At 34.4% G+C, this 21,286-nt stretch overlaps 2 protein-coding genes across 2 annotated transcripts in view; both read right to left on the reverse strand.

Annotated features, from left to right (window-relative positions):
• Nucleotides 1-1,516, reverse strand: part of LOC132743494 (uncharacterized) — a 111,278-nt gene extending 109,762 nt beyond the window's left edge. Inside the window, exon 1 of the mRNA XM_060732013.1 lies at nt 1,209-1,516. Within this exon, the coding sequence (XP_060587996.1) occupies nt 1,209-1,233 (25 nt within the window). The 5' untranslated portion in view covers nt 1,234-1,516. The remainder of the gene's footprint in view (nt 1-1,208) is intronic.
• A 4,438-nt stretch (nt 1,517-5,954) lies between these two features.
• Nucleotides 5,955-20,697, reverse strand: LOC132743502 (NACHT and WD repeat domain-containing protein 2-like). Its single transcript, XM_060732028.1, has 12 exons — nt 20,191-20,697; nt 18,672-18,810; nt 16,079-16,214; nt 13,130-15,525; nt 12,483-12,718; nt 11,486-11,699; nt 10,928-11,028; nt 10,221-10,501; nt 9,086-9,362; nt 8,418-8,538; nt 7,531-7,699; nt 5,955-6,775 (listed from the first exon to the last, which is right to left on the reverse strand). The coding sequence occupies exons 1-12, from the start codon at nt 20,530-20,532 to the stop codon at nt 6,379-6,381; spliced, it is 4,809 nt and encodes a 1,602-aa protein (XP_060588011.1). The 5' UTR covers nt 20,533-20,697; the 3' UTR covers nt 5,955-6,378.
• Between the last annotated feature and the right edge of the window lie 589 nt (nt 20,698-21,286).

The following is a 21,286-nucleotide window of genomic DNA, read 5'->3' on the forward strand; positions in this document are numbered from 1 at the left end:
AGTACTCTTGCACCACGTCAAAAAGTAACAAATTTTACAAACATTTTAGAATACAAATATTTTATTGTTTGTTGTTTGTTTTGACTAGGGGTGTTTAGAAGAGATGGAAATCGGGTGCTAATATGTAAATTTGTTCATGAGGGTAGTGATTCCAAAATTATCTTATTGTTTGTTTTATATTGTTTTTTGTTTTGTTTTGATTGTTTTCAAGACAGTGAACACAACAATGTCCTGGCGATTAGGTCAAGGCAACCTCCTAGTATTGCAAGAAAACTGCAGTTTGCTGGTGACAGCAAATGTTTTCTTCCACCGTAATTAATAATCTGTAGCCAATATGAGTTTTACACAGTATCATAACAAAATAATTCCTCATACACGAGCTTGCACACGACAATTTACAGCGCAGATAATCTGTTATTCTTACAAATCAAGTGATTGAATACCTTGAACACATTTTTAATATTGTTCGAGTGATAAATTATTTTTTACTAATAAAGTGCTTAAAATGGCTTTAAAGGATGGCGTTATAAATCAAAGTTTAAAAAGATTTAAGCAGTTTTACTGCTGTTGTTCATTCCTATTATATTCGGCATCCTACAAATGATATATTTCTCCAGATACAGACTCACGGACGAGACAAAACGGTTCTATATCTGTAATTCAATATTTCACGGGGTAGCAACTTATAATAAAATTCCAATGTCATGCTTTTTTATTGTATAGATTTTATTATCAGGAACTTATTGACAACCGATAAGAACTTTATAGAACTACGCTATAGCACTGGCCACATATTGCACAACGATATAGAGCAATATTTTGACTGATAAATGGTTGCAAGAAACTGCAATAACCCAGTAACCCTATGTAATTTCATCGCAAAGTAAATTATAAATAATTACATATTGACCCGATTTTCTTAATGCAGCAATTCTTACGAAAGCCAATTCTTACGAGCGCCGTAAGCAAACATGACCTTAAACACAATCTAAACATCAATATCTTCCCGTCTTTAACACAGTAGCCTAGAGTAAACATTGACTAAAATGTATACCAATCAATTATCGAGAACGTTTCTGCGTCGATATTACATCAAATGCCGCCATAAAACGGCTATATAGTCTTTTGCTTTAAATACTTATGCTAACTGCTGATTGGAAATTCTATAAATAACCTATTATGCCAGACATAGTGTTTTATGAACCTACCTGCAGACTTCGATGCTGTCGTCATCTCCAAAACAGGCTATGTAATACTTCGGAAGACTTCCTTCCAGATAGAAAAATACATTGCGTTGCATCACGTTAGATTTCACTAGAATACCACATAAATATCCAGAATTTCTTTTGTATAAACTACGCGATAATTTGCTGACAAAATTGCAAAATCCATTCCATGAATCTTTTATAAAGAACAATAGGAAAATGTAAACATGAGTTACGAGCGTTTAGGTATTCTCTACACTGTGTGACGTATGTATTGGGAAAATGGCGCGTTCACCGGTGCTAGCAGCCGGCAGTGTCTTCTGCTATGATTTTATCGATATTCAAAGGGCGGCTATTGCAAAGTATTGGAAATGTCGCGACGAGTTACATTTTCATTTTTTTCTTTAATATATTTGATACATTTGTTTCCAATTGTGATCATTAGATCAAATGAACACGAATAAATCAGCAGTGGATCAAATGAACCCAAATTGAAACATAAAGTATCATAATACAACGCATTATATTTGCGACTGAGTAATTTATGACTATTTTATAGACAATTAGAGATTCATTCACTCTTATGAAAGAAAATCTGTCGATGGTTCATTATGTAAAATAAACATTAAATATTTATTGAAAAGTTTCATATTTCATAGATAATAAATTTGAAATAATTGAAATCGTCAGCGTTCGTATGCTTCTTGTTTAAAGTGAAAATTTGCTCATATTTTCATTTAAACTGAATTAACAATTTAATATTTGAAACAAAAATGACTGTCAAAATGGTGATTGACTAATAGTTGTTATTGACAAGATCTGGATATGCCTATAAAATGAAAAGACCTCCCCACTCTTTAAATAAATGGAACATTGCAGATGAATTTAAATAGATATTAAAAGAAGTTTTCTTAAGCCACGTGAGTTATTTATTGCTCATGCGAATTAAATTATAAAAAATTAGCGGAGTTATGGCAAAATATAAATTTACGACGTAACGAGTATATACCCTTGTATACGGGCGTAACAACATTTTAAATTGTTTTGGTAATATTAAATGACAGGAACAATGGCATTTACAGAGGTCACAACTATTTCCTGAAGTTGGATATTACATGTTTACTTACAACAAGTCATTCAGGCGTAATACATTGTCTTCCTCCCTTATGATCTATGACATTTAATAGACAGTATTTTCATAAATCAAACTTAATTGAAGTAATTTCCCGTATTACACCTAAAATAATTTGTTGTATTACAACTCCCTCTAAATTAATAAACTTAAACCCCTTAAAAAGGTTTTGAATTTTTCAGTTGGGTTGGTACACAAATATGTACACATGCTCAATTGCCTTAGTAAGGGTTTTATTTTGCTGTAGTCAGCCCCGAATTCCATATTTTCTGATACTCTCGTTTTAGTAGTGCCCATGTCATAAATAACCTCAGTGGCTATATATTCCATAAAAGTTTTGTATGTTTTGTATGTAAACACTGAATTGTTTTAAATATAACAATTCTTTCAACAATGTATAAAGATGAGGGACTGGTAAGCAGAGATTATCTAATATAAAATATAACATTGAAACTTTAACGCTGTCATTTTTAAATTATTGAAAAGGTATTGTTTATACCACATGCAATACCCTTAATATAGTAAGTTTCAATTTTTAAAAGGAATTCTTATACGTAACCTTATCAATAATTAATTATTATCTTTTTATATCTTGTCTACACTATCAGGTAATGTGACAGAAAAAACGTGTGATAATAAGCGTATATAATGTAATGTGTGAAGTCCAGAAATTCTACAAATTTTTGCTAATGGACTAAGCTATTTCCAATAAAGTGTGAAGTTTACTGTGTCAGATTGACAGCTATTTTGTTATTATTCTCTTATGCACCCGTTCTCAGCTTATATCTCATTTTATATGGACACAAAAGTGCGATGTAAAGTGTGCGTGTTTCTTTATTTATAAATTTATTCTTCGTAGATGTGACTGTTTTTGTGTGAAGACAAACTGTTTGTAACATTGAATAAAATCAGAGTCTAGACGAAACGATCGGTTTATTGCACAACTCAGTATAGAATTGATCATTATATTTAAGAAATAAAGAAGAAGAAATATCATTTGTGCATCTCCTATCACGGTTTACTTGCAATGTATATCATATCACGCCTAACTTGAATTGTATATCATATCACGTTTTAATTCGAAAATTATTTTTATTTAATATTTAAAAGTCATGCAGAAACTATTTTATTTTTTTTTTGTTTAGAGAGTCACATCGACATATCAAAATAAGAAAATGAAACATTACGCCAAATTTCCTTTCGACACGAAACGGCATCCGAATCTGTGACAGAAGTTCAGTTTTCAATGCTGCAGCTTTCAATAGTAAAAGTTGTTGGTCACTGGGTTAAATTTTAACTCCACCCTGGACTATAAATGAACAATCTTATTTTAAAGTTTCATTACATGATACTACATACAAAATATCTAAGCTTTAGACATTAGACGTTCACAGAAGATTATTAAAGATTTCATTTTCAAAACGCAATTTTAGCCCCTCTGACCCAGAGGTTCAGTGAAGCGAATTGCGTCTATCTCGCATTGCATATATTGTAGCAATATTTGCTTATCATAAGAGTCTATCTTGCACTGCACTAAATTGTAGCTATGCTTGTTTTTCATATCGACAATTACTTAAATTACTTGAATTTTTGAATGGAAACCAAAGTCCATATGGCGTTACGTCAGGTTTGTGCGGTAAAAAAAGTTAAAACAACAACAACAACATCAACAACACCAACAAAAACAACAACAAAAACAACAAACAAACAAAAAAAACCTTAAAACAATAACAATTTTGCAACTTTTACTTTTCATCTTCACATGAAACTAAACTTCTGATATTTTTCTAATAACTTCACGACAATTGATACTATTGTATGGTTGGGAACTTTCTTCTTCTATTTCGATTCAAGAAACCAAGTGCACACTTTCTGTTGCAAATGAGTATATTTTATATGACACATAAAGAACCTTTATTGAAGTAATTTGAGTAAACATGTTAAAACTTAATAAATTGTAAGGATGCAACTATGCTTTCAGGTTATTAAAGATTATTCATAAATAACCAAAATACTGTTCAACTGCTAAAAAATGAAATATTGAAGAAAGGGGAGTGGAGTTGGTATTTAAAGCAGCAGGCCTCCAGAAGATAACAGAAAAAATCTACTCTGTCTTACTAATATTTCAAAATCCCTCTTGAAAAAAAAAAAGAAATCGAAAAGACTTGACAAAATGTTCATATTTTAACATTATTGCTCTGAAAACAATCAGTTCGCTTTCCCGCCAAAGGAGTATACTACTGAATTCTTTTATCCGTTTTTCTTTTCAAGTACAACGTGATTGTACAGGAAAAAATCGTGATTTGTGGTCCGAACGCACGGAATCTGGGATCGTATCAAACATAGAGGGAAATGAATACCTACTCTTGTTTTGATATTTGTAGTCATTTGTGGCACTAAAATTATACAATGTAATTCATTGATTATATCATAATTATATATGACCAATTTAAACTTTAGCTTGAAATATGATATACGACCCCGGACCACTGTTGTGACCACGTGTTTCCTATTTATATTGGCTACTGCGTTACTAACGTAGTAGATTATGCAATGGAAAAACGCTTTTGTCAATATTCTTTCTTGAATTTAGATGTCAGTAGTAATAATTAGTATTATAGTAGTAATAATTAATTGAATTACACCTGTCTAGATCGATATTTATCATATACCTTTTTACAAACTTTTATATCATTTTACTGTCTGGAGGCCAAGGTAGGCCAGTACCTTTAAGTCATACAGGCGTATCGACGGGTCAACAAAATTGCGAAAGACGACAGCAGTAAAACCACCGACATCGGAAAGCTGGATATCTTACTGATATTATTCATAAAGACTTCACTCTAAGCCTGCTGGAGTCTACAGGATCACCAATACAGATTAAGATCAGCTGGTTAGTCCGTTCCGTAGATCATGTTCTGCACTATTCGCTTTTCAGTCAGAACTTATTATGATTTTCCCGAAAATATGATTCATGCTTTTGTCCAGAATGAAAGATGGAAAAGCCCAGTGGGACATAAAGATATTTTAGCGGGACAAGTGTTCAGTCCCTATCGTTACTTTTATCCGCTAGATATGATTTGAAATTCAAAATGACAGACTTAGTAATATAATCAGCTGCATAATACCCCTTTGTTAAATTTATGAGTAAAAGGGACGGAACTCTCATAGAGCCGTTAGAATGCTGTTATGCAGAGTAATCTTTCTTTGGTAGTTAACATTTTCGAAACGATTATTTAAAGCAAAAAGGAACACAGAATATACTGCACGATATTTATAAAAAAGACAATCGTTTTTATTATTCAAATCATTTAAAAATGTCCGGATAAGTAATTTATACTATTAAGTGTTTCTCCAATCTAAGGCAAGCATTTTTCATGGGTAATCCATGATTTTGATCCAAAATTAATTATATATATAAGATAGAGATAGGGTATCGGGTCGGAAAGCAGTTACGTATGCGCATTGAAATAACTCTAAAAGTCTGTTGCATAATAAATAACAATTGAACGGAATCAAATATGATAATTCTTTGTAACACTTTTTTTAAAGATTTATTATGAATTGACAACAATTTTAGAAAAAAGAAGAACACATTATAAAGATTTTATCAAATATTATGTAACTGATCCCCCCCCCCAAAAAAAAAAAAACAACAACAACAAAAAACAACTTATATCTTTACAGGCATTATCAGAACCACCTGCTAGTTGTCTAGAATCAACATATAGTTCACGCTTTCGAGTTTTCTCCCCTTATGAGTGTAAAAGACGGTTAAATGATATTATCTCTGTCTACCGGATTGGTTCCTCGTCACAGTTCTTTTGTCTTTGCCCCGTGTCACCACGCAATGAAAAAGTCATATTTCACTTGTATTAATTTCGTTTCCTACTTGCAAATATTAAAATAATATTGAGCAAATAAAGTATTGCAAAATTTAGATAAACTAGAAAATAGAAAGATGTATAAATAAAGGTATAACTAATGTACACAAATCAAGTGTTCTACGCCAAACTTCCGGTCATATGACAGCTGATGACGTCAATTTGATACCAATTTCCTAAATTGCAGGAACTTCCTGTTTCCGGTAGCCTCACCAACGATAACTACACTATCATTCAAAAATGATGCGCAGTTAACGGGAGCATAATATGTCGAAAATAGATTAAAATTATTTTTGACGTCCCACATGCGCATGGTCAGGCCTGCTGACGTCGCTAAATAGTTCCCGGAAGTTGAGAACCTCACATCCTTGATGTATGACGCATGCTCAGTAGCCACTTTATAAAGAGTGACTTTTTTGTTTGAAGTATCCCATATATAAAGTTTTCCAGAGTTGCCGCCGTTGACAAGATATCGGCCGTCGGGGGAAAATGAAACTTCGGAAATATCCGAATCATTCTCAGTCAAGTCGGCCAGGAGATTGACACTACTTCCGCTAAAATAAAGAAACGTTACTATGTTATAAAGCAGTGATTATTTTAAACAAGTTAACTGTGAACAATAATTCTAAGAGAAACGATTACTTCGAACTTCAAGACAACAATTATTATCATTAGAATCAGGTAAACAGTTAGATTTGTAATAGTTATCTTTCTCATAATACATTTATATGCCTGTGATTACATGACGTCTTTTTATGCTACACATTGAATGTAAAATGTTTTCATTTGCCAACCCTCTTACTTTAAATCTATCTTTTAAATAAAAAATGGCAATTAAACACGGTCTGGTGTTGTTACGCAGACATGTAGTAAGACCCCTTTCCGAAAAGTGGAGCAATATAATTCTGTAAGTAGCCGGGAAGCTCATTTGGTAGAGCTACGGAATGGTACTCTTCAGTATTTCAGGTTATAGTCCCGGTCAGGTTGATCATTATTTTCACCCTGTGATCTATACTTACAATTCACAAAGTAACTTTAAATGCTTAACCACCCAAGTCAACCGCCTCCGTGGTCGAAGGGTTAGAGTCGATGACTTCTAATCCAGTTACCTGTCTGGCGTGGTTCGATCCCCGGGAGATTTTTTGGTAGTTTAGCGCGGAGGAAGGTAGTCTAGTACTGGTGTAACTCTCCAGGAACGATGGTTAGGAAACTACCCGCCTATATGACTGAAATACTGTTGCGAAAAGGCGTTAAATGTAACAAACAAACAAACAAACCACCCAAGTCATGTAAAAACATATTTGCTTACTTGAATTCCCATATTTGGCATACTTGGCCGAAACACGCAGCAACAAGGTATCTGGAACCTCCGTTCCATGCTGCTACCCTGGTAATAGTCCCTGTACTTCGTGACTTCCATTTGAATATTTCTTTATCGCTTTCTAAGTCAAACATGTGGATATACCCGGAAAATGTTCCTAAAACGTAATTTTATGTAAGAATTAGAGAATATGTAATACAAGAAAAACATTAACAATGTTGCATTGAATGGCAACAGATTTTCAATTTTTACAATGCACATCTTATATTTATCAATTCGTAAAGGAAGTTCAAGATTAAAGGCTTCATGGAACAAATAGATAGACATTGCTGTTGTAAGTAGTACCTTAATCTTCTGGTCCTTGACAAATGTTATTCATAACGCTGTGACAGACACATAATGGAGTCACGTGATGATGATGATGATGATGATGATGATGAAGATGATACCGATGATGATGATGATGATAATAATGATGAAACTGATGAGTCACGTGATGATGATCATGGTACTACTGATGATGATGATGATGATGATGGTACTACTGATGATGATGATGATCATCATCATCATCATCATCAGCAGCAGCAGCAACAATGTCCTCCTCCTCGTCATCATCATCATAATTATCATCATCATCAGTATTCATCTTCATAATCATCAACAATAAATTTCTTTTAATGGTCAAATTGATAATAATAAATTTCATAAGCAATATTTTATTTAGGTGTTCATACATGTATAACAACGATTTTATTTATTTGATAAAAAATAAAATGATGTAAAAAGATAGCAACGTTATACATTTACACAGGCATTCACCTTAATTTTTCTCAAAAGAATTTTTCAAAATTAAGATTTAAATCATGACTTACCGACGACGACGTGTTTGTTCGTTAGAGAGAAGCAGTACGGTGATTCTACGTCTATATATGTGCTTTCGCCATCATCTGATACCGGGCAAATCTCTATCCGGGCATTCTTTTCTGATCCGGCCTGAAAAAAGCATCTCATTGGTTAATTAAGATTCGGAAAATGAAAGAGCACATGTCAATAATGATTTGTTTTTTTGTTTTGAAAATGCGGCTGTTTAAAATGACCTTTTGTATTGATTTTGCCATTGTTAATTAAAAGTCTTGTTCGGTTAATTCAAGCACTATACAGCGTGACTCTGATACTTCATGATCCAAATCCTGTCGGATTTAAATACAGCTCGACAGGCAATGTTCGAGTCACACCTTAACCAATCGGCTACGGACGCCGTATGAGGTATTTTGTCGTAACTCACAGGACTCCTACCCATGACCTATTTGATTGGAAATTCTTATTAAAATAGCCAGTAACCACAAGACAATCTGCCTTTTTAATTCTGTATTGTTTCCATTTTAAAACCTAGAACTTTAACAAGGCCAACTCCGTATAGGAAAAACATTCAATCAGAAATTTGAAAATCATCTTATTTTTTAAACGAGGAATGATGGGGGGAAGGGGAGTGTGAAGAGATGTGTCTGGAGAAGGTGATAATTATCTTTAACGTTCTTACATCGTATGTTCCACAATGTCCATGGTCAAGCACATACAAGCAACTGCCATCATGGTTGAACTGTACCATTTTTATAAACCCTGTATGAGCCTCGGTATACTTCTTTGGTTCCTGATCAGGATTTCCTGTCTCCAGTATCCCACATACCCTGCTCCAACCTTGGGAAATTGCAACCAATGCTCCATTTGGTGACGTCATACATGTGAGGTAATGACCGCTTCCGACAGGGGGCACAGCGCCTTGTAGTAGAGTTTTTGTGTCCCATACCTTTAGTGATCTAAAATTACAATTATTGCCCTTGTGTTTTATTGTTGGTTAATAGTACTGAAATGCCTTCCCGCCAAAAAATTCTAACATCGACTAATATCGTAATAAATCGGTCATTCCCGGAATGCCATTTTTCACACTCTTCGGTATTCTATATAATCTTTATATATACATGTATAATTAACAGTTAATAACCGGAATTTAGTACATACGATAAAGGATGCGTGATTGTCAATAATCTAATGCCCAAGATTTTGAAGAAAAAAAACGTTCCGGAAATAACTTATTTGCTACGGTTTTGGTCGATGTTAGATTTGTTTGGCGGGAAACATTACAGTAAGACAACTTTCATCAAACATGACCGGTTATATCAGTACAATACCAGGCGTTAAAAGAGATTGAAGTTACCTTGAATTACCTACATGTCGTGCAGATATACAATGCCAAAACTTTTTTTAAAAATTAATCTATAAAACAAACTACGTATGATTGTATAATTTATTATACATATATATATATATATAATAAATATATACTAAATTATGTAAGTAGAACTTCATTCCCTTGACCTTTGATCGCTCGAAAACCCAAGCTGACCGTCCGATATTGAAAACATCCAATTAAAAAAAGCCTTTTGGCCAAAAGTTGGTTAAATTTCATGTTATTCTTTAAAAAACAACGCAAGAACCCCACAAACAAACAAACAATGATAATAATAACATCATCATCTCCTGCAATAACCTATAACCTTGGTGATCTTTTAAATGTGCTTTTATACATTGATGATCATCTCTTAAGTAGGGCATTACTTCACAAGTATGTCAAATTAAGTGTTTTGAAGGATATCAGAAGCATTCTGGGCACATACCTGTCTAATGAAGAGGTGACAATTTTATCACCACTTCCTGTAATTGAAATCATGCTGACCCTGTGTGAGTGACCCCCTACTGTTGCTATGACATCCCAACGAGATTCTCCCATCTGCCATACTTTCATTGATCTATCGGAGGAGCCTGTAAACATATGTTTACCGTCAGGGGTGAATTGTATGGACCAAATCCAAGCAGTGTGTTTTCTCATTTTTGAGATAAAGGCGCCGGTTTCGGCGTTCCATATACCCACGCAGCTGTCATCTCCGCCAGTCATTACCTAAGTAGGAAACATCAGCTATCATTCAACGTAACATATGATGTTATTTATAAATCAGGGGCAATCACTCTGATTATACTTCAAAACTCGATGCCCGCCCCTTGTTATACCGCTAGGGGAGGTATCCGCTATATGGAGTTTGACTTCAATGATGTCCGTCCGTCTAACAACAGTTTAGGTCAAATGCCTCAGTGTTTATATAATTGTAGTGAGTGTTTCAAACAATAGGTTACCTTTAGAGTTGAATTTAAATACCGCGTCTTTAATGTAATATCACGTTGCTTATATTAAAAAAAATAAACATGACATTCCAATGATAAAAATGCTTATCATCCATACTAGAATAAATGACCATACTCCTAGTAAAAACATTTAATTTTTGCCCAAAGGTTTCAGCTAATTGCATGTTGCTAAATATAGAATTACCCATGAGCCCGTTGGATGAAAAGCACAGCAAAGATTGGTATAGCAACTTCCTGGTGTCTTTGATGTCACATTGTACTCGTTCGTATCCAACAAAATAAGTCCTGAAAGGAAAATTATATTTTTATGATACTGAGAGTGGAGCGTGTTCAATTAATTTATAAGTTTTCTCAAAACTAAATCTTAAATCAATAGACAATCTTGTAACTCAGAGTTTAAACTTTGCATACATTTGAGAACATTTATAAAATTTTGAAATTTACTCAATTTCATCATTTTCTTCTACATTGTAAGAAATCACATTATGTTAGGTTTACATATGTAACAGCATCCAAGGACTAACTTCTGACGTCATTTTTAAGGAAAATAATAGTCATACCACCTGGAAAACTTTTTTCATGGTTACAATGAGTTGCGTTTATTATCTTAAAAATAACGGAATCAAAGATTTAAACTAAAGACAAAGAACAATGGTTTGAACTTAATGATAGGTCAACAGAGCAGCTATTATCTTTATTATAAAGAAAATAGTAAAATGTTTAAGACTTTTGATTTTCCTACCTCTCGTGCTCATCACGGCCAGTTTCTTTCCGTCCCTAGAAAAGTCCAGACATGTCAAATCATACCAGTCGATATTAACCGTTTTCACGAGATTCAAGTCTGCAGACGACCAAATTGAGAGAACACTGTTTTTGAAGGCCGTGGCGATGTGACGATTGTCTGGGGAGAATTGTATATACACCACCGCCTTATTACCCGTGCTCTGAGAGCATAACTGGAAGAAAACAATAATACAAAACAATAAGCCATTTATAAGATATTAAACACACTTTTTACACCATAATAAAAAACACCAACAAGCTAGTTATATATTTTGTCATGTTATTTAGTTCATTCGATTTTGCGTCAGTACTAAGGATTAGCAATATATCTATGGAATTCCATTTAAAAACAGTTTGTAATTATTCGGCAAACTTCGTCAATTTTCGTTTTTACATACAGAAGTAATTTCCTGAAATTTGAGATACGAGAGTCAACTATATATATTTCAAAAGCGTTGGGCTCGCCTTCATGGTAATTTATGCAGCAACGAGGCTAGGTACAACTAAATACACATTTATTAACATAGCAATATTGTGTTATAAAACGTTATTTCAGTTATTTGCTGATTTCTAGAAGACGGCAAGGAATAGCGAGCAATGTCAGAAAAATGTCCATTGAGCTTTGGAGCATTTAAACGAAAACAACAAGTAATGGAAGTATTTTATAATTAGTAGGATATGAGTGAGCATTTCTTTTATGCTAAGGTTATAAATAGCGGCCTCATTGTCGAGGAATATTAAAAAAAGAGTGACGCTCCGCTCCTCTTAATTGATTATAAAACGGACGCTTCACTACTTTAAATCAGTCTCGTTCACATCATATCCCCAATGACGCTCCCCTTCTCTTAATCAATCTCAAAATTATATCTCAACTGACGCGTCACTTTTTCGTTTTGTTGAGAGTAAGGAAGCGAAAATGATGAACTGATTTTAATGAGATTGAAGTGTTAATGTACCTGAACACCGGATTTATCCCAAAGCATGACTTCACCTAACTCTGTACCATTTGCTATATTTTCACCAGTGCGTGAGAAACACGAAGGATTTACTGGATGTAACATCAGCTGCATGCCTTCACTTTCATCCGGAAATATTGGTTCCGGAAGTGACGTAATAGTCACTATCTCAGCCCCTGTTGTTGCATCCCAGACCCGCATAGTACAGTCGTCAGCCGAAGATAGAATAAGATCCCCTGAAAAAAAGTTCGTAGAGTAGATTAACGGAGTAAAATGATAATTTTATTGTAATGAGATAGAGGTAAATATTAAGTTTCAGGAGGAGCGTGTCAGTCTTATTTCTTTTCTATTCCTCTGTTATATGTTTGGTTATAAATACCTTATGCGTTTGTTATATATTATAACACACAATAGAAAACCGACCTGTATGTGAATAAATAAAAATGGCAATTAACTACAATAAACTATGGCTACCGTTATAAAAAGTTTATTGACAAATGACATTTATTCAGAGGCAAATTTGGTCTTAGAATCTAAAAAGTTTTATCTTAAGTGACGGTCTTTACCCATAATGTGTCCTTTTTCTTTTGAGGTAACAGCACTACTTAGCGTGACAATGCATATATATATACATGCATATAATTTACCTGTAGGTGAAAAGTTGCAGCATCGAAGCGTCGCGGTATGTCCATGCATGGTCATTTCACAAGGGTCGTCATAGTCAGATTCGTGTAGATTTACCATCAGAGGCATTGGTAAACTTTCCTTGTTCAACACGTCCAACAGTTCTCGTATGCAACTTCCCCTTGCCTGCTGTAAAGCCATCTGATAAACCCCGGACGGTTCTCTTATCAAAAACCCTAGATTTGATCCAACAAACCGAGTTATTCTCTTGATATCTTCACACGCAGATCGTTTTGTAGCTTCTATAAGTTCACTAAGACAATTGTAACCGTCACCAGCTTCAAACTTTGCCTCGACATACTCTAGATCTAATACGAGCTTTTTAAACCGGTCCCATTCTTTCAGTTGTATAAGATGATATGGCAGCTCTGTGAGTTTCCTCCTGTTAAGCTGTCGTTTCGTCTCACGATTTAGTCCACCCAAGACAAGAGGCTGTTTAGCTATTTTTCTATCTTCATTTTTCGTCTCTCCTTTGTGAGTATACAGTTTCCCGTTATCCCATTTACCTTCAAAGTAGTTTGCAATAGCTGTGTGGGCTTTTTCGCCAAAGTTTTGTTTATCTTTATTGTAAGGCCTTTGGATGTATCTTTTCTCGGCTGTTTCCCAGAACTGCCTATGGTACCATCCATAGGCGCTTATTCCATCGGTGCCTTTTTCTGAGAGATAAATGCCAAGCTCGTTTCTTACCCTCGCCCATAGAAGTGGAGGCATACGCCTAATTGGTGGTATCCACCACTTGAAAATACTGTCCAAAACTTCGTCATCACATGATAGTATGTCCTCTAGCTCAGCAAGTGATAAACCATTCTTAGAAGCAGTTATGTAACCTAGAGAATGGTGCACAAACATGTCACCATAACGGGATTCTAGTCGATCAAACAACTTAGTAATCAGGCCGGGCATGTCGTCTGCTAAAGCATCAGAGTCTACGTCTTCAAACGATTTCCAACGTTCAGCAATGTCAACAACCAGACGCAAAAACAAAGGCAATGGACACTTCTTGAAAGCATTAATGATAAGTGATTTCTGAGATTCAGTCACACGGCGATGTTTCGCTTCGAGCATTTTGTTTAAAATTTCAGGTCCTTCATTTATGGACAATTGCTTAACTTCAACAAATACAGCGTCCTTCAGATGGGATTTAAGAATATCTAAAGAACGGGTTGGTAAAGATGATACCACCAGTCTAACATTCGGAGGCAAATCTTCGGATAACGAAAGCCACGCTAAATTTTGTCCAAAGTCTTCGTTATTCAACTGGTCTAATGAATCAAGAAACACTATGATAGGTTTATCCGATGTAGCAAATGCAAGGCAGGTTCGGAAGTATTTCACGAGGTCTTTGTAAGATGTAGGTATGGCTGACAAATCTTTGTCGAAAACACGAGTGATCTGCGCACACACGTTCAGCAGTAGTAGCCGAGCGGATGCGGTTTGTCCGGTTGTACCCAGGAAACGAAGAACTACTACAGCATTGTGAAAAACGTCTTTTGCTTTTCTTGCAGCAACGGCCATTAATGCCGTTTTCCCACAACCAGATTGACCGTGAACAACAAGCGGCGTTAATGACTCTGAGTGAAGATAATCTGATATCATTCCAATTTCGTGTTCCCTCCCAACAAATAAACCAGCTTTCTCGTTTGCATGGGTTCTGTGTTGCAATGCTTCTTGAAATACTCTATCCTCTTCAACATGAAGCCGCTTTTCGTAGCTTTCCAGAATTCCATCAGCCATAGTTTTACAAACATGCTCACACAAATCTCTTATTTGATCAGTAATCTGTGTTGGTTTTCCTTCTTCATATTTCATATCTCTTACAGTGTCGGGATGAACCTTACTGGTTATCTTCTTTTCCCTGAGTTCTGCAAGTTTGTCATGGGCATATTCGTCAACTTCTTTCCCTACAAGATCAAGGATTTTACGATCTTTGTGAAATTCCGAATCAAATCTCGCGAGATCTCGACGTATGAAAATAGCTTGATCTTTAGCGTTTTGATTGTTAAATACACCCTCATGTATTTCAGTTTCGGTCACAGATATATGGTATTTGTCATATTTCGCGTTTTCTTTGCCAAAGCAAGCGGCGGAGGCTTCTCGCAGCTGATTCTGAATCGTTTCAACGTCGTCCCACCATGTTTTATTGTCTTCCGTTTGAGGTTTTAGTACAAATTCAGACGGGACCGCATTATTGTCGAGTGAATAGAAGCTTTTAATCATCGAAGTATCTTGCCCAGCCTGTTGCAGATGATGTAGAAGAGTATCTAACTCCGATTGCTCTATTTGTGCAGGCAGAGGTCTATATCCATACTTGTGACCCATCAGGCACAGAAAAGCCGGACCAACACTGTCTTTAACACATCTGTTAATTATAACAAGAATCCATTTTAAGTTTATATATAACTTCCAGCTTTACTGGTGGAGGAATGCCGAAGAAGAACCAGCATCATTCCATAGGCTGGCTTTGAAACTTCTTTGAATGAAAGTATCCAAAGTCCTTGGCGGGATTTAAACCAAAAGCGGTACAGTGGAAAAGTGGAATATGCAAAGACTAACTACGCGGCCATATAGGCCATTTTTCAGCGATATATTTGATAAATGCACAGGATATATGCGCGCATAAATGGTAATGGATTTTGTACAAGTACTTATCCCATGCAACTGCCGAGTTTTAAACAGAAATAATTTGACGTAGCAGATAAGATAGTTAAAATTAGATATTGCTGCCAATTAAAAATCGTCTAGAATATAGTGTGCCGTGCTCTTAATTCGAAATTTCAAATCAATCAATCAATCAATCAATCAATCATCAATCAATCAATCAATCAATCAGTCAGTCAGTCAGTCAGTCAGTCAATCAATCAATTAAATGATTAAAAGCTAACGACATGAAGGAAACATAATTTTCATCCTACCTATGTATTTCGTTGACGCACATATCTACTGTACTGTGATCCAGCGTGGCCTCTTTTGTCACTCCCCACCTCATGTCCACTGTACCAAATTCGACACCAAGTCGCCTGCATAAACTTCTTAAATATGGATAAACATCTGAAATTGGAGAAAAATTGTCCACAAATTAAAAATGTTAGTAAACAAATAACTCGTATCAAATATAATGAAGGTTAAGCTATCTTTTAATTATTTTCATGAGACATTAAACTGTTAAAATGCATATTATCATCATGACCCCTTACTTTTTTCGTAATGTTAATTTCCCATAGGCCTCTGGGAGTTATTCTTACTTTTAATGCAAGTGTACCACGTGACTAAGAATTGTGTACTGTTACAGTACTTTTTAACAGTATAAAATCTGGTCACGTGTCCTATTTTCTAATTAAAATGAAATAAAATGGCCGCCATATTTTTCTCGATTCATTCTTATTTTCGACGTTCACTACAAAATCATTAACAAAGTAACTATGAGACCTATAAAATTAAGTTGATTGCACCGTGGAGTGCTTTTTGTGTATAAAATATCTTTTTGTTGAATAGTCAAAAAATTAACATCCGTTTTCAACGGAAGTAATTGAAATGTGAATAATTATACGTCAAACTGGAACATGCAAACGATTTAAGCATGCAACAAAGGATTATTTAACAATTTTAATCAGAGAAACATTACAGATATTGTGGACAGACATAGGATATCATCGTTCTTTTGTCAAAAGCCACGTGGATACGGGGGATCAGAGTTCACAGATCATTACCGTATAAATGGGTTAGTGTTTTGTTTTCTCAATAAAACACAGCTAATTGTATGTTTATGACTAGTAGAATTCATCACTTGCTTAAAGAATAAAAGAAAAAGAAAACTTCTCAAGTAGGCCTAAAGTACACTTAAAACTTAAAAAGTAAGGACAGTTAGTTATTGTCACAGTTAGATTTAGATTACAATTTCAGATCATAACAGTATTTTTGTTCGGGGTAATAAGATAAATAACACATGAGTTTGTGAGTAACAGGCTACGCCTCGGTTAACAGTATTTTGCCCGGGATGATATTTTTACTGTTACCCACAAACCCATGTGTTACATGTATTAATATATTGACAGTTTTAATTGAACTTGACAAGGTGTATTCTTAAACAAGGATCAGTTACGTGTAAGAGAAACAAGACATTTAAGAACCGCAGTGTTCGTCCGTACGTATCCCTTTCTCTATCCGTCTGCCAGTCGGCAGTTATTCCGTATGTCAACTATTTTCCTGGTTTACCGTTATATTTATTATTAACTTAATTCACAGCTAATGATGTATTTATAAACATTCATAAAAAATTCCAACATGTTTTATTTAATACTTGACCTATCTTGTGTTCTATGTACATAAAATGATAAACATTTATTTACTTTTTTCTTTATATTATCACGTGAACAGTCGCATCTCTTATAAATAAAAAAGTCTGATAGAGTTTCATTTAATATATTCTTCAATGAAGTTTTTTCCAGAAATTTAGTTTAATAAGCACGCCAGAGACACGCGTAATTATATTTTCATGAACTCGTTCCATATTTTTTTTTTTATCAAAATACAACACTTGTACTCATGGCAGATCCTATATATATATATATATTTATTTTATCAATAATGTAAATAATTGTTAACTAAGTATTTGTTAAATTATGAAAAATGAGTGGTTGACATCGCCTTGTCAAACGGTACATGTATTTTCAGTTTTGAGTTACACACTGTAGCAAAAGTTCTTCAATACCTAATCAATAAATATCGTTCAGATTGTTCTAAAATCATTATTCTATTGTCGGACAAATATGAAAATATTAAATAATTAAACAAACTACTGGTACAAAGTAAATATTGGACCATGTTTTTTAAAAAAAAATATATATAATTAACTAATTGTTCGTACCGGTGAAGTTGACATGTCCCTGATATATGATACATGGATGCCAACATTTCTACATCGTTAGAACATTTAGTATTTTGATTTAACAATTTTTAAGCAAGAAACGGGAAAGAAATAAGGTGCAAAGTCAGGAAAAATAGTAAATATAGCATCGTCCATCTATTTAATTAAGAAACAGTAAACGAACTAAGATTAAAAGGATCATCTAAGACACTCACTCTTTTATTCATTCATTCATTCATTCATTCATTCATTCATTCATTCGTTCATTCATTCATTCATTCATTCATTCATTCCGTCATTCATTCATTCATTCATTCATTCATTCATTCATTCAATCAATCATTCGTTCATTCATTCATTCATTCATTCATTCATTCATCCATCCATCCATCCATCCATCCATACATCTACCATCCACCCGCCCACCAATCATTCATTCATTCATTCGTTCATCCGTCCATCCGTCCGTTCGTTCGTTCATTCATTCATTCATTCATTCATTCATTCATTCATTCATCATTCATTCATTTATTTATTCCGCCATTAATTAATTGATTAATTAATTCATTCATTCATTCATATAACTTGTTCGTTCATTGCTTGTATCATTTTTAACAGTTTTAAATAAAATTTGTACTTACCTTTCATAAGATGGTTTCGCTCAGCTTTGGTGTCTGTAAAAGTTGAACTGACAAATACAACGACCTTTGGCTGGGCTGTCGGCACGCTGGATATATCTACGGCCGTCATGTCACCTTGAAGGATCTGACTCACTATCTCCTGTAATTTTACATATTCTTTATTGTCTATTTTGTAATTCATGCTATATTGAGGATGAATTCCATTTTTGTCTGTTTGTAATGCTTAAAATGATTAACGTAATCAGGACTTAAAGAAATATTATTTTAATCGATCTATTGTTTTATATTTGCTGAACTATTGCAATATACCAACAGCTACATACAATGTCTTTGGTTGGGTTTTATGTCGCACCAACATAGTCACGTGGCGACTTCCAACTTAACTGGTATAGGACAGACACGTTGTTTCAGGCACCTGAGTAGAACAACCGGCGATCCATGAGCAAGTTTGATAGCTTTTCTCACATGCAGAAGCAGACCACGCTAGCAGGGCTTGAACTTACAGCTATTAGAGGCAAGTGTTTTGAAGTCAACGACCTTAACCACACGCATACGGATGCCCTTTAATATTCGTAAATATAATGAAAGCTTTTAGTCATAAATCGGGGCATTATTCATAAAACACGAAAACGTTGTCTGAATAAGTATGTCATAATATTCCCCGTTTTGAAAAAAATGCAACTTTACTGTGTCATAATTGAATATTTTCATGTAACATTTGATACTTTTTAGCATTGATTTAGTTAAGTCAATTGATAAATGAACCCCATCATGACAAAACCAACATAATGGGTTTGCAACCAGCATGGATCTAGACCAGCCTGCGCCTTTGCGCAATCTGATCAGGTCCCATGATATTCGCTATCAGTTTCCTTACTTGTAATAGAGTTGGTAAGCGAACAGCATGGCTCCTGATTAGACTGCGCGGAGGCGCAGGCTGGTCTGGATCCATGCTGGTCGCAAACCCGCTGTGTTGGTTTTGTCGTGACGCGGCTCAAATATATTTTCTCCATCCGTTCAACCTCCTTGTTTTATCCTTTATATCTCGAAATTACGGTTAGTATCTCGTGATTGCGAAATAGTTCTCATGTACTTACGACTTAGTATCCCGAAAAGTCGAGATAGATTTATCTTTATCATTATACATGTATACTTATATCAATAAAAATAAACGAAAGCCGAAAAGTGTCATTTATACTATTTTTTCTAAAAGGACTCTTAAATTACGACATGTACGGCTTTGTAAAGGATCTCAGTAGTACCTCATAATAATGTCTTAGTAATCTTTTAATCACGAGAGATTATTATCTTATCTTATTATCACGATTATCAAGATAAATTTCTGTTTGTCATTTATTTATATCAATTATACACATTTCTCGGATTCAAATCATTTTGACTTTTTAAATGTATTTAACATATTATTACGTGTAATACAATAACAACGTGTAATACAATACCAAAGCAGAAGATAAAACATATAAAGCGCTATTTACACACATGTTAAATATGTTCTCACCTTAGGAATCGCTTTACGCGGTTTCTTTAAAATGTCGTCTGCTTTCTGTAAATATTCTTTCCATGGACTCCTTTCTTCCCGGTTTTTTCCCTCCCATATCTCCATCGCTTCTACTTTATCCAAGGCTTGTTTCCAAGGTAATTCAGCTTCATTCGCATTACCGGATTTATTCGTTTTTGTTGCTGACGGCGAGTTTTGTTCTGCTTTAAATGTCCGGAACATTTCTTCTTTTCGAACTTCCTGTGCTGGTTGTTCTTTGACCGGTGTATGAATTTCTGTCTTTACCGCAGGCGTAATTCCATTTCCATTTTTCTTATCATTTTTCGAGCTTCCTGATCCCATGACTGCCCACACCTATATGTAAAACGAAGTCCATATTTGTAAAATATACATGTAGTTAGAATAAATGAAATACCAATATTATAGGATTTAACGTATAGTGTAAAATCGATCAATATATTATATTTAATTAGAACATGTTTAAGTAAATCGAAGGTCACGGTAGAAAATACCTTTAAATCATTCAATATTATTATAAAATACTTAAAATTTACTAAAACGAAATCATGTCGGGTAAAATATGGAACATTTCTAAAAATAGATTGAATTCTAACTCGAGGCCGTCACGGGTATCGGATCACTGTAAATGTGTACCGTATCGATTATATTGTATTGAATGACATGTTATGGCGTTTTACATTAACCGATTGTAAAGTAAACCTTGCATTTTTATTTTCAGTTCAAAAACAGACCAAAATACATATTTTCCTTTTCAAACTAAAAACGGTTTATAATAACATCGGAAAAATTTGAAAATCATATGCAGTGATAATTACATATGTTATTCCAATTGCATTAAAAGTTCAAGTTTATTCTAGGTCAGATAAGGTAGGTTATATTAACCTAAAGCCACCTGGTATCGGCTGATTTTAACCCCTGCGACCAGTGCAGACCAAGATCAGCCTGTACATTCGTGACGTCCAATCATCGTCTGCACTGGTCGCTATTTAGTTAGTTTCATCTTAAAAATAAATAAATGAAATTTAAACAAATTGAAAAGACAGACAAGTCAATTAAAACTTTTCAATGTGTTAAG

The sequence above is a fragment of the Ruditapes philippinarum genome, unplaced genomic scaffold (assembly GCF_026571515.1).
Source record: "Ruditapes philippinarum isolate M1 unplaced genomic scaffold, ASM2657151v2 ctg258_1_1_1_1, whole genome shotgun sequence".
NCBI classification, from domain to species: Eukaryota; Metazoa; Mollusca; class Bivalvia; order Venerida; family Veneridae; genus Ruditapes; species Ruditapes philippinarum.